Source organism: Podarcis tiliguerta (genome assembly GCF_965153285.1).
Source record: "Podarcis tiliguerta genome assembly, chromosome: 14".
NCBI classification, from domain to species: Eukaryota; Metazoa; Chordata; class Lepidosauria; order Squamata; family Lacertidae; genus Podarcis; species Podarcis tiliguerta.
In genome coordinates, this window is record NC_139547.1 from 17,110,332 (window position 1) to 17,127,502 (window position 17,171).

Consider the following 17,171-nt stretch of genomic DNA (forward strand, 5'->3'; position numbering starts at 1 on the left):
TCCCTCAGAGTAACACTGCAATCTTGCATATTATTACTTGGAAGAAGGGATGGAAGAATCTGCCAACTTCAGTCTGTCATTTCCCCTCCCAATCTAAAGTTTAGTTCGTCTCATTTCTGAATCCGTTTGTGATTATCCGTGCTATTTTGGTGGAAAAAGAGGTGCCGGAACTCACCACGAATGCCTTCCTTGTTCTCTTAGCATGGCAATGGTGTCCATCTGAGAGGTGCAAGAACTGGGTTCCAGCGGGTTCCGGCTGGGAAGAAAACCCTGGTTATTTATTTATTTATTTTTAATGCGGTGTGAAAATTCACCAGCATTTTCTTGTGACATTCTCCTAATGCCTGGGAGAGGGCAGTCTCTGTGGTAGCCTCTTAAGTTGCCAAACTGCCTCCCCACAGGAGGGACCTTTGTTATGCAGCTACCGTCAAATGCTGAAGACCTTCAAATGCTGAGGACCCAGGCTTTTGACACTTCAGATGTATGTTTTTTAGGGCCCACGTTATTTCTGTGGGGGCAAGTTGTTAGAAACTCTTTTTAATATTGTGTTTTAATTGTTGTAACCCGTCCTGGGACCATGGGGTGGTGAAGGGAATAGAATAGAATAGAATAGAATAGAATAGAATAGAATAGAATAGAATAATGCTAATACTCCCCCCCCCCTTTTGTGATTGAAGGTCACTTTGGCTCTGGAGTTGCCTCTTACTTTATTTTTTTGAGATGGCTATTTGGAATCAACATTGTTCTCACCATCATGACAGGAACATTTGTTGTTTTACCAGAGGTAAGCAATGCTCGTTGGATGGTATTTCTTGGGGGGATGTGTGGAGAGTTATTTATTTATTCATTCAGAAGCGGTATACAAAAACACAACATCATACCAAAAACAAATCAAAAAAAACCCCCATGAAAAGCAGAGATACAGCATTTTAACAAAACAAAACAAAAACAAAACACCAGCAAAATTGCACTATAAAAACAGCAATTCGGTAACAGGAGTCCAGTCTTATGTGTTAGGTACACTACTGCCTGCCTGCTGTGGTGTGGTGTGGTGTGGTGTGGTGTGGTGTGGGAGATTTGGCATGGTATGTGCTTATTTATTTATTTATAAATTAAAGCATGTATATACTGGCTTTTGGCCCTCAAAAGAGCTGCCCCAGGTGGTTTACATCTTGATACAATTTAAAAACTGGAAGCAATCAACACCTAGGTTCATATGCAAAGAGGCAGTCCTTGAGGTACTGCGGTCCTGAGCTGTTTTCACATACCCTCCAACATTTCTCCAATGAAAATAAGGATGTCCTATTCCATAATAATAATAATAATAATAATAATAATAATAATAATAATAAATTTATTATTTATGCCCGACCCATCTGACTGGGTTGCCCCAGCTAATCTGGGTGGCTTCTAACATATAAAAAAACATAATAAAACATTAAACATAAAAAACCTTCCCTTTACAGAACTGCCTTCTGAAGTCTTCTAAATGTTGTATAGTTACTTATCTCCTTGGCTCGGGGGGTTGCATAACTGCACACCCTCCAACATTTATCTGATGAAAATAGGGACGACCTAAGGAAAAGCAGGACATTCTGGGGTCAAATGTCAAGGTTTCAGGGAATTACCATTCCTTCCCCCGTGGCAGTCAAAAAGCAGATAACCGAAAAGAGTTCTTAACCACGTAAATTATTCAGTATTCACAGAGAGAGAGAGACAAAGGAACACCGTCTCTAATAAATAATGGTATTGCTCCAAGTCAAGTCCCACCCCCTCAGTCCCTCCTATTCTACATCACTCCTGCGGCAGCTGATCTGAGCTTTCTGCCTCTGAGCTTTCTGTTCTACTACTCTCAATGCACGCCTGGTTCTGGAAGAGGGGAGTCAGGAAGGCTTTCTGGAGACACTGAGTCTGTCAGCTGTCTCTCACCTGGTGCTTCTTCTTCCTGCTGCTCTCTCAATATTTCCCAACTTTCCCCCTCTGCAACCTCTGAGCTATGCCCTTCTGCAAACCACTGTTCTAAATCTATACTGTTCTCCTCTTCTCGGAAGGTACAGGGGGGCGGCGGCTCCCACCATTCCTCCTCAGTCCAACCCCTGACATCAAATCAAAAGCTGGGAAGGCTTCTGTAAATCCGGGACTGTCTCCGGAAAATAGGGACACTCAGAGGGTCTGTTTAAACCTTTGCTTTGTTATTACAGATCCTGGCTGGAGAGCCCTTTGGAAGCACTCCAAGCAAGAGCATCCCTGCCGGGCAAGAAGAATCTGCACAAGATCTTGATACGATCTGGTCTTTGGGGGCAAGGCGAAAAATTATATTATCATATCAGCAATCGATTGGGCCTTTTTTCTTTAGATGGACTGGGTGGCTACCCGACTAGATGCTGATTTATTTCATTGGTGTTTCCACAGGGCTACCTCCAGTACTCAGTTTTATTCTATGGGTACTACGGACAGGCGAGGAAGATTGGGACAGCAGGCTACCGGTTGCCCCTCGCTTACTTCCTCGTCGGAATGGCCGTCTTTGCTTACAGCTTCATCATCCTCTTAAAGAAGTAATGCAGCTCTTTTGCTTAAGGCAGGGGTCGCCAACCTTTGGGACTTGGGGCAGACATTTTGGATATTCGATAAAGCGCTGAGGTCACAAAATGGTTGCTACGGGGCATGTGGGAGAGGACAGGCAAGTAGGGGCTGGGCATCAGCTTCAGCAAATGCCTGGATCCCAAATCCAGAGATGGGCCAATTCAGGGTGGGATCCAGGCTTTGTCCAAGTCAGGTCACGGTTGCCCCGAGTTGGGCCACCCGAAGCGAGCCAGAGTTGTAAGGGGGCAGGGAGTTGAGCAGGGAAACAGAGGCAGACAGCCTCTGTGAAAAAACAGCATGGGTTTGTTTGCAAGCAGGTTTTTCAAACTGCACCACGCTGCAGGGGAACACACACGCTCAGTCAAACTGAGCAGGATCGAACCCTCTGTTCGTACCCCCTCCCCAAGAAAGCCACTGGACTAAAGTTATCCAACTGGAATTGCTCCCCCCACCATGCTTTCATTACTTCATTTGCAAGCAAACAAACTGGCTAGGATTGAAAAATGTATAAATAAGCAAAGGCATAAAAAAGCAAAGATGTTTGGGTGGTGTTTTTATTGAACCATACCTGTATCCCTGGGGAAGCCAATCAGAGGGTCGGTGGTTTGAATCCCCAAGGCGGGGTGAGCTCCCGTTGCTCCTGCCAACCTAGCAGTTTGAAAGCACATCAAAGTGCAAGTAGATAAATAGGTACCGCTCCGGCAGGAAGTTCTGTGCGCTGCTCTGGTTTGCCAGAAGCGGCTTAGTCATGCTGGCCACATGACCCGGAAGCTGTACGCCGGCTCCCTCAGCCAATAAAGCGAGATGAGCGCCGCAACCCCAGAGTCGGCCACGACTGGACCTTTACCTTTACCTGTATCCCTACTGGTGCTAAAAAACAGTGTTTAGGAGCAGGACTAGTTAGAAGAGAGATTCCATGGTAGGGAATACCCATTTCAGCATGAACAGTCGTCCCTCAGGAGGAATCCTCTATTTATTTGAAGAACTGCCTGGTCCAAGTCCGGTTTCAAGATGAATCACAATAGAATAAGGAACAGGTGGAAGAACCATAAAGTTTCTCACCTGCAGGTATTATGTGGGCAGCAGACTGAAATGGCACCCACACAACCTAGCCACAGTCTTCTCTATTATGGCGAGATGCCTTGCATTCCCGTTTAAATTATAGTGATAATTTCTTAATTCGCAGCTACACATATAAATTTGCACGTGTAAATTTGGTGCAAACCCATTCCCTCTTTTGCCATCTTGGTTACCCTGTGCCGGACAGGTATGTTGATTTATTGGGGGTAAGTCACATAACCATTTTTGCAAGCCATTTCCCATAGCATTTGCAATGAGGAGCATGATGTGCAGGATGAACCATCCCTGAAGGCCATATTAGACATGGTGTTTGCTGTGCAGTTTTCCCTATCTAGTTGACTTATCTAGTTGACTGATCGTGTGTGGTAGTGGGGTGGTTTGAGATCGACAAAGAGATTGCGACCAGGCATGGGAGCAGGGGCATAGGAAGGGGGGGCAGGCTGCCCCAGGTTCCATAATGGAGGGGGGTGACAAATTATCAAGGAACAATTACTGCCCTACTAGGGCGGTTCATAAAAAACTTTTCTTAAAAAAAATGCTTGCTCCAAAGGTCTTATTTTACTACACTAGGGATTATATAGCTATATTTGAAATTTCATGCATATCAGTTAATATCTTGACCCTCCTCCGCGAAAATAGCGGTTTACTTGGCCGTTTTCCTATGTCGTGAAGGCTGAAATTTCAATTCAGTGGAACACTTACTGTTCCCAACCCTAATCTTGCAGAAAGCCATCTAATTAGACTTTAATTTGATTTTGACATGTTTTTAGGAGGTAATTTAATTATTGTTTGATTTTACAGTGGTACCTCACAAGACGAATGCCTCGCAAGATGAAAAACTCGCAAGACGAAAGAGTTTTTTGTTTTTTGAGTTGCTTCGCAAGACGAATTTCCCTATGGGCTTGCTTCGCAAGACGAAAATGTCTTGCGCCTTTTTCTTAAAGCCGTCAATGCACTCCTATGGGAAACCGTGCTTCGCAAGACGAAAAATTCACAAGACGAAAAAACTCGCAGAACGAATTAAATTTGTCTTGCAAAGCACCACTGTATACCAATGTTATGCATCTGATGTTAGTCGCCCTGAGCCCGACTTTGGCTGGGGAGGGGGGGATATAAATAAATTTTTATTTTTATTTTTATTATTACTTATTATTATTTCTTTGTAAGAAAATACAAAATAACGTAAAACCATTTTTGCAGGCAATAAATAAATAAATAAATAAATAAATAAATAAGGGGGGGGTGACTGTTGGTTAAAGCAGAGTTCCGTGCCCAGCGGAAGGATGAGGAGTACGTGCTGCATACTCTTGGTTGCTTTATTTACAGTTCAAAGCAGTTATATTACAGAAAGACATCTTGCCTCTGCCGGAGCAGAAAAGCATCCTCTCTCCTCGACAGCTTGGAGAGAAACAACACAGTGAAAAACAGGAAACCAGTGTACGTCACATCCAGTCTCCCTTTCCCGTGAGAAACTCCAACAGTACAGTACAGACTGTGGAATGTAAACACCTGTCTCGTGACAAGCCCTTTCGCTGCACAGTGAAGGAAAACAGAAACCAACATCCTCCCCCTTTCTGTGAACATCACTGGGCAGCGTGTTCGTACAATATCAGTACAAACCCAACTTCTGCACATAGGTACAGTGTTGATCCCTTGATACAATCTTGGATAATACATCAGCAGGAATTTTATTACCTGGCATATAGGACACCGTTACGAGTCCCTTCTGAATACATTCCCTAGCATGCTGCAATTTTAATTGCAAGTGCTTCGTGCTTTGCTTACAACCTTCAGACTTTAGCAAAGCCAAACATGCTTTGTTGTCCTGGTAAACCTGGATTGGACATTTGACAGGAATTTTCATATCTTTGCACAATTGTATCAACCATTCACAATCCTTAAGTGAATAAGACAGTGCATTCAGTTCAGCTTCACAAGTACTTAAGCTAACTGTTGTTTGCTTCTTGCATGACCAATCAAACAGACCCTGATTGTACATGTAGCAAACTCCAGACGTACTTTTCCTGTCTTCAGTGTCACTTCCAAAACTTGCATCTGCAAATATCTCAAGACCACCAGACTTCTGATTGTTAAATCTCAGTCTGTAATGCATAGTGCCTTTCAAATACCGCGCTATGCGTTTCAGAGCTTTCCAATCCTTGACACTAGGATTGTTGACTTGTCTGCTTAGCAAATTACAGCTAACAGCAATGTCTGGTCTTGAACATCTGGCAATGAAGTTTAGCTTGCCTAGCACACTTCTGTACAGTGTAGAGTCAGAAAATGCTTCTCCAGTGTCATCTACCTGATAACCTGTTGTCATCGGTGTGTCTACAGGGTTAGCATCCATCAGGTTTAGTTTGCTTAACACATCAGCAATTTTCCGTGACTGGTGTACTAGAATGTTACCATCTTGATCTCTTTCTATTTCCAGAGATAGGTAGTTGTTTACCTCACCAAGATCTTTCATGTCAAAGTGCTCTTTCAGTTGAGCTAGGGCGTTATTGTACATTGCGACATCTTTCCAAAAGAATAATAAATCATCAACATAAAACAAACAGTACAGTTTCTTTTGCCCCTCCTCTTTGACAAATACACATGGATCAGCTTTCCCTTGCTGAAAACCTAGAGAAAACAATACTTCAGTGAGTTTTGTGTGCCAACACCGTGCACTTTGTTTGAGACCATAAAGGGATTTCTTCAGAGCACAAACAAATCCCTGTTTTACCTGTACGCCATCAGGTGGAAGCATATAAAGTGATTCATCCAGAGATCCGTACAGAAAAGCTGTATTAATATCATGGTGACTAATGTGTAGATTTTCCTCTGCAGCTAGCTTGAGCATAAGCCTAATGCTTTCATACCTCACTGTGGGTGAGTAGGTCTCGTGATAGTCTTCACCTGGTACTTGTGCAAAACCTCTGGCTACCAATCTGGCTTTGTGTCTGACTATCTTGCCATTTTGATCAGTCTTCGCTTTGAAGACCCATTTGCTTCCAAGCAGTTTCATTCCTGGAACTACTGGAACTAGCTCCCATGTTTTGTTCCTTTCCAAGGAATCAAGCTCAGCCTTCATGGCATTTAACCATGGTTCAGCTTCCTTTGAATCCAAACCCTGGATTTCTTGGAAACTTGAAGGTTCAAATACCTTCTTGGAGCTTTTAACAGCTGTTACTGCTATCGTAGCAAATTCATCAGCAAATCTCTTTGGAGGTTTGCCTTTTGTGGCTCTCTGTGACCTACGAATTAGCCTTAAGTCTTCAACACTCTCCTCTTCCTTCTTAGGAGAAAAGCGACCTATTGTGAACAATGGTTCTTCCAATTCTTGATCAGAGCTTTCAGAGGGTCGCATAGAGGCTTTCGCACTCTTGAAATCCTCTGAATCACCCGATTCAGTTTCAGATTCAGACTCAGAACCTTCATCAGTGGGTGTGGGTTGTTGTGGTTGCTTCTGACTATCCTCAGTCTCATCACTGTCATCAGGATAACATTGGAAAATTCCCACATTCTCCCCCCACTTTGCATTGTATTCAACACTTCTCGTGAGCTTAATTGTCTTAGAGTCAGTCATCATTATTCTGTAAGACCCTTTCTGATAACCTAGAAAGATACCATGCAATCCACGCTTGTCTAACTTTGAATTTTGTGGTGAATGAACCCACATGTCAGAACCAAAAATTTTCATGTGTTTGATGTATGGCTTCTTGCCAAACATCTTCTCATAGGGGGTACAACCAATCGCTGAAGATAACCTGCGATTGTAACTGTAAACAAAACACGAGAGAGATTCGGCCCAATAACTCTCTGGAAGATTGGCATCATGCAGCAAGGTTTTTAACCCTTGAAGCAATGTCTGATTTGCCCGTTCCGCAAGTCCATTCTGCCATGGCGAGCGAGGACTAGACAAATCGTGTTGAATTCCTTTCTCAGTCAGAAAAGCTTCAAACTGCTGAGAAGTGAATTCTCCCCCGCGATCACTGAAAAGAGTCTTTATCTTCTTACCATGCACATTTTCCAACCAAGCACAGAATTCCTTGAACCTAGGAAAAGCCTCTGATTTCTGCTTGAGATTGTACACAAAAATATATCTAGAAAATGCGTCAATGAGAACCATGAAGTACCTATTTCCACCCAAAGAGGGCGCTAGTGGTCCAACCAAATCAGCATGAATAATCTGGTATGGTTCCGTAGCTTGCCTACTAGACACCTTACCTTTCGCAGCCATTTTCACCTTGTTTGCTGCGCATGCTTTGCACTTCATGTGGTACCTGCAGGGTCTAATAGTCATACCTTCAACCAAGGCAGGCATTTTAGATACTGCCTCAAAATGCAAATGACCAAATTTTCGATGAAAATCATGAATACATCCTGCATGCAAACTTTTGTTAGAACCTGCAATGCAACAAGTGTCATCCTGCACAACATCATCATAATACAAAACAAACAAACGATCAACATATTCAGCATGCAATTCATAGTCATTTTTCTTTGTGATGATGCACTTCTTGTTCTTGAAGGAAACGTCAATGTTCCGCTCATTCAGTTGTCCAACGCTGAGCAGATTATGTTTGGCGTCTGGCACGTAAAGGACATTCTGTATCGATAAGTCCAAACTGTGAAGAACAACAGTTCCGTAGCCTTTACTGGGAATAGTGTGGTCATCCGCCTGGTGAATCGCACCTTCCTGCGGTGTAAAAGACACAAAAAGTCTCTTATCGTTGCACATGTGGTGGGTCGCCGCCGAATCAACAACGAAGAAAGATCTAGACGTCTTCTGGACCTCTGCAACCTTTGGAGTGAAGCGTGAAACCATAGCCTTGTGCTGCGTTGTCCTAGACACCGGACCTTTGCCTTTGCCTCGGCCTTTTCCACGCGATGAGCTTTCGCTGCGCTGCTCTGTCTTGGCCCTGGGATATCTGCATTCCCTCTTCATATGGCCTAGACGTCCACACGAGTAGCATTTCACTGCCTTCAAAGCTTTGGCGCCATCTGGTGGTTCCACTGCACTATGGGATGACGTCTGTGAAGACTCCCCCTTGCCCATGCAGCTAGCACCCCGGCGATCTGCTTCATTTAACACCACGGCAGTAACAAAGTCCACTGTTAGCTGAGCTGTTGGCTGCACAGCAATCTGGGTTGCAACAGACTCCCAACCTGAACCCAAAGATTGTAGTATCATGAAAGAATACACAGCCTCTGGAAAGTTGAGTCCTCTCTGTTGCAGCTCATGTCTCAGATTTTGCATCTCCATCAGATGTAAACGCACATCTCCACCTTCAGCAAGAGCCATATTATGCAGCTTGTTAAAGTAAAACATAGTAGATCCAGCTTCTGTCCTTAAGTGAGCCTCTCTCAAAGAATCCCAAATTTCTCTGGCTGAGGTCTTATCACGCAATAGACAGAGCTCTTCTGGGGATACTATCAATGTAAGTGTTCCCCGTGCTTTGGAATCCTTAACTTTCCATGCATCTGTAACTGGAGCTGGGGGGGTTTCTGTAATGACCTCAAACAAACCCTCTTTCCGCAGAATTGCCTCTGCATACAAAACCCAGTCGGCATAATTTTTCTTGTTGAGCTTAGGAATCCCACAAGCATCCTGAAGGGCCATCATGACTCTGGCATTAGCCTTCAGCGTCATATATGCTGCTTTAAATCTTGCTGCGTCACTGCTGCACCTGCTTTATTCCAAAAGCGCACTTAAAAGTTACTTTCGATTTCCCCAGCATAGTAACTTGAGCCTGGGAGCCATTTTCCTATTCCCGGCAAAACGGCTTTAACAGTTCAAAGTCCAGCCATAAAGCCATTAACTAGAAGCTGGCAGGCTGCCCGGAGCAGTAGCAACATACCTCATCAATCATGTTTATGCGCAGAGCAGATTCCAATCCGATCTGTCCCTCTGCATTCCGATCCTTTGCCGGCACTCCGATTCGACTTCTGGGCCCATAACCACGTGTTGGTTAAAGCAGAGTTCCGTGCCCAGCGGAAGGATGAGGAGTACGTGCTGCATACTCTTGGTTGCTTTATTTACAGTTCAAAGCAGTTATATTACAGAAAGACATCTTGCCTCTGCCGGAGCAGAAAAGCATCCTCTCTCCTCGACAGCTTGGAGAGAAACAACACAGTGAAAAACAGGAAACCAGTGTACGTCACATCCAGTCTCCCTTTCCCGTGAGAAACTCCAACAGTACAGTACAGACTGTGGAATGTAAACACCTGTCTCGTGACAAGCCCTTTCGCTGCACAGTGAAGGAAAACAAAAACCAACAGAAAACAGAAACCAACAGAAACCAAACAGAAAATGTCTTGCGCCTTTTTCTTAAAGCCGTCAATGCACTCCTATGGGAAACCGTGCTTCGCAAGACGAAAAATTCACAAGACGAAAAAACTCGCAGAACGAATTAAATTTGTCTTGCAAAGCACCACTGTATACCAATGTTATGCATCTGATGTTAGTCGCCCTGAGCCCGACTTTGGCTGGGGAGGGGGGGATATAAATAAATTTTTATTTTTATTTTTATTATTACTTATTATTATTTCTTTGTAAGAAAATACAAAATAACGTAAAACCATTTTTGCAGGCAATAAATAAATAAATAAATAAATAAATAAATAAGGGGGGGGTAAATAAATAAGGGGGGATGAAATTTTCCACACCGGGTACCACCTGACTTTCCTATGCCTCTGCATGGGAGATCTTTAACTCTTTTGCCTCCAGAATTCTTGTACCTGCAATGGGAGGATTAGTATTAAAATTGTTAATGATTAGCCATTTGCAGTCGGAGCGTTACTATCATTCGGTGCCTGTTCAAACACTGTGCTTTGGAATGGAGTCAGTTCGCACATTCAATGGAGGAATTTGGTAATTGGGGATTCAGGTGCTTGTATGAACCAGCCCTTGAGCAACTCACATTTATGCAATATCTCCGCTGCTCTTATCCAGGATGGCTAAAAATTCAAGAATGAGCCTAGCAAGCGCTTCTGATGAAAATTACACGTTTTGTTGGCGGGTCTTCTGTGCCTGGGATTATCTCATTGGCAACCCTGAGGCTGCAGAGAGCAAATCAGCTGCCATAGTTAACAGCATCAGGGTAAGCAACTAGTCTCTGTAGCCGGAAGAGATGCCTGCCTGTGATTGTTGTGCAGGATGCAAATGTGTTACGGAGCGAATGCAAAAAGAAAAGAAAAATGCAATACATTAATGCTCCAAAGGTGCAATGCTTGTTAGTGTTTGAAAGTAACACTGTTTGGTGGTAAATGTTTGTAGAGGCAGCTCTGCAAACAGCAGACAGAACCCTGAAGGGATCTGTGAAAAAACCCAGAGATTCTATTTTATCCCAAGGAAATAGATGACTTTAGAAGAATTAAGAGCTCTTCTTTTAATGGATTGCTAGCTACAGGGCATTGTGACCTGCCAATAAATGATAAAGCCTCGCATTTCTAAAGAGAGAATAATAATCATCTAGTAAAATCTAAGTGCACATGGAAATAGTAGCACATGGTCACTCTTAAATCCTATTGTGTGTCGAGGTCCCCAATCCACCCCCCCAAATAACTCACAACAGACACGTAATTTTTGTTTAAGATTTTTGGCATGATTTTGGCCACAACTTTATTCAAATGCAAACCGTGAGTGGTTGTTTAGGCATTGGTTAAGACTATCTGTGCCCCCGCCTGGGGACAGAACTGACTTCCGGGCACCACCGAAAGACAGTGCGGGGGAAAGCAAGTTGGGGAGGCATTGGAGCTGAGTCACAGACCCTCAACTCTCACCCGCCTGCTCCCTGAAGGCTTGCTGGCCCTAGTCCCATTCCAGGGATTGGACGAAAAGATGGCAAGCCCCAGGATTCCTTTAAGGAAATTCCCTTTCCGCAGCAACCATGGAGGGGCAGGCACAGCCTATCCTGACCCCTCCTCCACCAATTCATAACCAATGCCTAACCACAACCTTACAAGTTGTGATGATTTGCTACGCAGTAGGCAAAAACCACCCAGCCAGCCAATTTGCCAGGTGGAAAAATTCCTACCAGGCCCCTGCTCAAAGCCAGACGACCCCATGACAGGCATAGCAAGGTCAACGCAACAACCCCTTACTCTAGGGCGGGTGGGCGGGTGATCCGTTGCACGCAGCAAAAGAGAAAGTACAAGGCTGCGTGCAGAGTATTTAAACCTTTTACCCCTCCCACCAAAATTGCAACATAACTTTTCCCCCAGCAACTCAGCAATCCAATCACTGCCCCCTGGCCATCTTGGAGAACTTACCCGGCAACAAAGGGGGTGGCTCAGTAGACCCCACTGCAACACGTGCTCTCCCTGAAGGAGAACACGCTTTATCCATAAGAATTCAAGCAGTCTGCCTCTCTTTTCTGACTGGGGGTAGTAAAAACAACAAAAAGGGGTTGTGGCGCCTAAAAACCTTGACTTGCACCCTAACAGTTCTCTCACACCTTAGAGCAGGCATAGGCAAACTCGGCCCTCCAGATGTTTTGGAACTACAATTCCCATCATCCCTGACCAGTGGTCCTGTTAGCTAGGGATCATGGGAGTTGTAGTCCCCAAACATCTGGAGGGCTGTGTTTGCCTATGCCTGCCTTAGAGAGGGACAGGAGAGTCCAAAAGGGGGCTGACCCAACAATGCAATCCTATGCATGTTTACTCAGAAGCAAGTCCCATGAAGCTCACCACATGCCATTGGAGCCAACTCCTAGGGGCCAAGGTCCCTTTGCCCCCCCCCAATAAAATATTTGAGGGGGCTGCCCCCCAAAATTGATGGGCATTGCCATTCAAATGGAAAGCGTGCACTGCATCATGTGATCGATTATGTGGGGCGGGGCTTACGTGCCACGCCCCCAATATTTTATTTAGGTTGGCATCCCTGCTACATGCTATTATTTCTGTGTTTCTCCCATCACAGGAAGCCATACTAGAAGAACAGGAAAAGAAGAAAAGCACAAACATGTATGTATATGTATCATTTCCCAGCCTGTGTTCCACGGTTGCAAAAGTGGAATTGTCTTCCTCCTGTCCTTTTGAAACAATATGAAAATGACTTGCTGAAGCAATATCCATACTTTGTCCTACCCTCGTGTAAAGGGCCGTGACCATCAGCTTAAGGATCATCGCCAACATCCTTGTTCTCCTCTCACTCGCCGGAAGCATTTACATCATTTACTTCGTAGTGGATCGATCCCAGAAATTAGAGCGCACGAAAAAGGAACTAACACTCTGGGAAAAGAATGAGGTAATAAAAACACATCCTCTCCGTCTCCGTCTGCAGTATGGGAGTGATTACATTGACCTTTGTTAATGGGCTATCCACACTTAAATACAGGTTTTGAAAAAATTTCTCTCAAAATACACATTTTTAAACCTTATTTTGAATATGGGTTTTGAGCCAAGAACTGAGAGCCACAGCTTATGTAGAAGTGTGGAATCCAAGAGAGAGCAGCAGTTTGATCTGAACATTAATCCGAGGTGTGTGGATCAAGTTATTCTGCACCCTGTTTAGCAAATGATTGAATCCCACAGGGACCCCTGGCGAAATTGAGGTACAAACTGCGAGACAAGGACAACTGTGACTTTAAAGAAGAATGGGAACTTTTTACAATTTATTTTAAAAAAACAACACAAAATGAATTGGACTCCTTGGCAGGTTTTGAATAAACATACACAAATTTATTGGTTGTTAACAGACAGATAATTTAAAGATTTTTACAATTTTACAATATGCAGAGAACAACATGTGTTGAAACATCAGAGAGAGGAGCTGAGGGAATTCTTGGGGGGGGGAGGGAGGGAAGGTTCTTCTTGGGAAGGGGGGAAGGGGGAAAAATTGGGGGGGGGGAGGAAGATGGTATGTTTTGATAATTTGTTGTGTTGAAATTCTTAATAAAAACTATTTTTTAAAAAAAGAATTCCACAGGGACCTCTGCTAAAAATCGCACGTGTCCCTCTTCTTTCCAGGTAAGTGTTGTTGTCTCCCTCATCACAATGCTCGCTCCTTCTGCCTTCGAATTGGTTGCTGCACTAGAGATGTACCACCCTCGAACAACCCTACGCTTTCAGCTTGCCAGGTATGGGAAGGAGGGCTGGACTGATTGTATACAGTGGTACCTCGGGTTACAGACGCTTCAAGTTACAGACGCTTCAGGTTACAGACTCCGCTAACCCAGAAATAGTACCTCGGGTTAAGAACTTTGCTTCAGGATGAGAACAGAAATCACGCAGCGGGAGGCCCCATTAGCTAAAGTGGTACCTCAGGTTAAGAACAGTTTCAGGTTAAGAACAGACCTCCAGAACGAATTATGTTCTTAACCTGAGGTACCACAGTATCATATTTTTGTCTGTATGGTAGGGCTGGGTGATACCAGGTTCAACATGGTAGTGTATCACCAGCTAAACATCGCAATATAGTGACACATCACAATGTTGAAAAGGAAGGAGCATCAAGCCCCCTGGCCCCATAAGATGCCAGGGTGAAACCGCTGCTGCTTCCTCTGTCGCCAGTGCCCGGCACATGGAGGGAGGAGCAAGGAGCACTGGCCCCGGCCCTGTGAGGCGCTGGGCTGAAATTGCCACCGCTCCCTCTGCCACCAACACCTGGCACAGGGAGTAAGGAGAAGAAAGGCAGGGCGCTGAGCAGCAGGCAAGCCCCACCCACAATATACCACTGGGTAAAGACACCATCGCGATCTGGTCCTCAGACTGGTCCTGGTTGATGTATCAATACATTGCCCAGGCTTACTGTATGGTACAATGGGGAGGCAGTGGTTGGGTGGCAGAACATCTATTTTCCACGCAGAAGGTACCAGGTTTAATTCCTGGCATCTCCAGGTAAGGCTGGAAATATCTCATGTCTGATATCCTGGGAAGCCACTGCCACTCAGTGTACTGTGGTACCTCGGGTTACATATGCTTCAGGTTACATACGCTTCAGGTTACAGACTCCGCTAACCCAGAAATAGTACCTCGGGTTAAGAACTTTGCTTCAGGATGAGAACAGAAATCGTGCTCCAGCGGCGCGGCAGCAGCAGGAGGCCCCATTAGCTAAGGTGGTGCTTCAGGTTAAGAACAGTTTCAGGTTAAGAACAGACCTCCGGAACGAATTAAGTACTTAACCCGAGGTACCACTGTATAGGCAAGAAGAAGCTGGAACAGATCCAAGTGTCTAACTCAGTATAATTCAGTTTTTTATATAGCACTGTGAACTGATGGTAGCTTTCTGCACTTGACGTTTCTGTTTCTGTTTTGACAGAGTTCTTGTCTTATATCTGGGAAATCTATACAGTTTGATCATTGCACTTCTGGACAAAGTGGACAGCATGAGCATCGCTGTAAGTTGCAAATTTCGACCATCTTTGGGATGTAAGCTCTATGCTTTTTATTTATGTTTTTGGCCTTTAATGTTCCATCTGTTTTTCTGAGGAACTCAAGGTGGATAACAAGTCAAAATGCAAAAACAATATTTCAAAAGTATTAAGAGGGTCCAAATGCATAAAGAAGAGATCGACAGACAGGACAGCTTACTCTATGGCATTAACCCCTTCATGCATTAATTAGACTTAAGCATGCTGGCTCCCTCGGCCTATAGAGCGAGATGAGCGCCGCAACCCCAGAGTCGTCCGCGGCTGGACCTAACGGTCAGGGGTCCCTTTACCTTTTCTGCTGGCTATTTGAGGCTGGTTATCTCACACTTTTTTGCTCTCCTCTGAACTGCTCCCAGCTGGTAAGATGCTGTGCCCACTGATTTACCTTATAGGGCTGTTATAAGGGCTGGAAGAGAACCTGTCACCCTCCAAATGTGGTGTACTCCATATTCCCATTGTCCCTGACCATTGGCTGTTGACTGATGAGAGTCGGAGAATTGGCCACAGGTTCCCTAGCTCTGTCCTAAAAGATCTAGATCTCCAAACTGGCTGGAACCAGGATATTTTAAACACCACCTTCTTAAGGCTTAAGTTTATGAGTTTGACTTTTGCTCCATGATTTCAGGAATCTGAAGTTCACAACAATGGAAGCACCACAGTGATTGCCACAACCACCTCCGCTACTAAACTTGTTAGAGAAGACAACTTTTCAACAATCATTCCCAGTATGCACATTATGAGGACCAGCACCTTTCTTCTGGTTGACAACCACACTCAAAGCTACGCTCTACCCATCAGCATGGTGACCAACAAGACAACATCTTATGAATCCAACACTCAGAGCCACCAAGATCAATGCTGGGAGACCTATGTTGGGCAAGTAGGTTTGACCTTTATGTGAGACTAGACGGGCAGGTACCCAAGACAAGGTCTTTGCAGGGATGGCAGCAGGATTGATGAATGGTTCCACTGTGGAGATCTGTTGAGCCCTTTTATATGTCAGCTTTTGGATCGGGGATGGGGATTCTGTTTTCCTCAAAATGTTGCTGGGCCAATTGTATTCACTGGATTGATTTCCATTCCAAACATGGGACAGACAAACAAACTTTGTTAGGCAATTTCTACTCCCGTGTCTGCATTTGTTGGAATTCTCTGACATTCCTACCCATGACTAAAGCGTGTGTGACATCAACACAGAATAGAAATAGTTTGATCCATCTTTCCCTGTTCCTGGCAGTAATGGAAGGTACAGAGGAGCATCCCTTGCCCTGGAATGTGATATTTTTGCATCCTTCCTGTTTCAGGAAATGTTGAAGCTGTCGATTATTGACATGCTCTTCACCGTGGCGAGCATCCTGCTGATTGACTTCTTCCGTGGGCTTTTTGTCCGATACTTAAGTGACTGTTGGTGCTGGGATTTGGAAAGCAAATTTGTGAGTATATACTTACTCTTAGTAAAGAAGGAGAATGGGAGGTTAAAAACTGGGGGCACATTACACAGACATGGAGGTAGCTGCTGACTACTACATCCCTATATTGCATCACCCAGCCCTTTCGCTGTAACACAATGGATCTGTGGACCCTGCAGATGTTGTTGGACCATTAGTCACTCTGGTGGAGCTGATGTGAGTTGCAGTCCAACAACATCTGGAGGGCCACAGTCTCCCTACCACTACTGATGATTATATCTGTGATTATTATAACACCTCCAGTCGAGGTTTCGGTTCCAAGATGGCCACCGTGTAAGGTTCCTCCTTCCAGTTCTCTCCGACCTCTTCTCCCGATTTGGATCTTACAACCACTGGAGTAAGCTATTTACTTTAATTTTGCATTTTGCCAGTCAAGTAATTGCTGGACTTTCCACTGATGTGATGCCAGATTTTAATTAAGTCTGACGAAGGAGGATTGCTTTGGATTGATCGGGGGATGTTGCTGTAGAAATGGCGACAAGGTAAGACGCATCTGCTGGAGTTCATTTCGAACCCTCCCTAAAATTTGTGTTGTGGCTCCCAGCCTTTCAAGTTCTTGCTGAAGGTTGCACCAGGGTGTTGGAGCCCACGCCAGGAGTTCACATTGCCGATAATCTGCAAAGCCTGCATCGCAAATCAGCTTTAACGAGCAGATAACTGTATCCTTCAGCAGCCT

General features: G+C 44.5%; 1 protein-coding gene across 4 annotated transcripts in view; it reads left to right on the forward strand.

Annotated features, from left to right (window-relative positions):
• TMC3 (transmembrane channel like 3) overlaps positions 1-17,171 on the forward strand; it is a 51,099-nt gene that overhangs the window by 17,284 nt on the left and 16,644 nt on the right. For 3 of the 4 annotated variants that reach the window (XM_083411867.1, XM_083411865.1, XM_083411866.1), the window contains exons 6-15: positions 678-784; positions 2,202-2,300; positions 2,413-2,555; positions 10,604-10,751; positions 12,575-12,618; positions 12,754-12,901; positions 13,624-13,733; positions 14,915-14,993; positions 15,652-15,906; positions 16,331-16,459. In XM_083411867.1, coding sequence (XP_083267993.1) covers positions 678-784; positions 2,202-2,300; positions 2,413-2,555; positions 10,604-10,751; positions 12,575-12,618; positions 12,754-12,901; positions 13,624-13,733; positions 14,915-14,993; positions 15,652-15,906; positions 16,331-16,459 — 1,262 coding nt within the window. Of the gene's footprint in view, positions 1-401; positions 482-677; positions 785-2,201; positions 2,301-2,412; positions 2,556-10,603; positions 10,752-12,574; positions 12,619-12,753; positions 12,902-13,623; positions 13,734-14,914; positions 14,994-15,651; positions 15,907-16,330; positions 16,460-17,171 lie in introns of all 4 variants that reach the window. The other variant, XM_083411868.1, reaches the window with a different exon arrangement.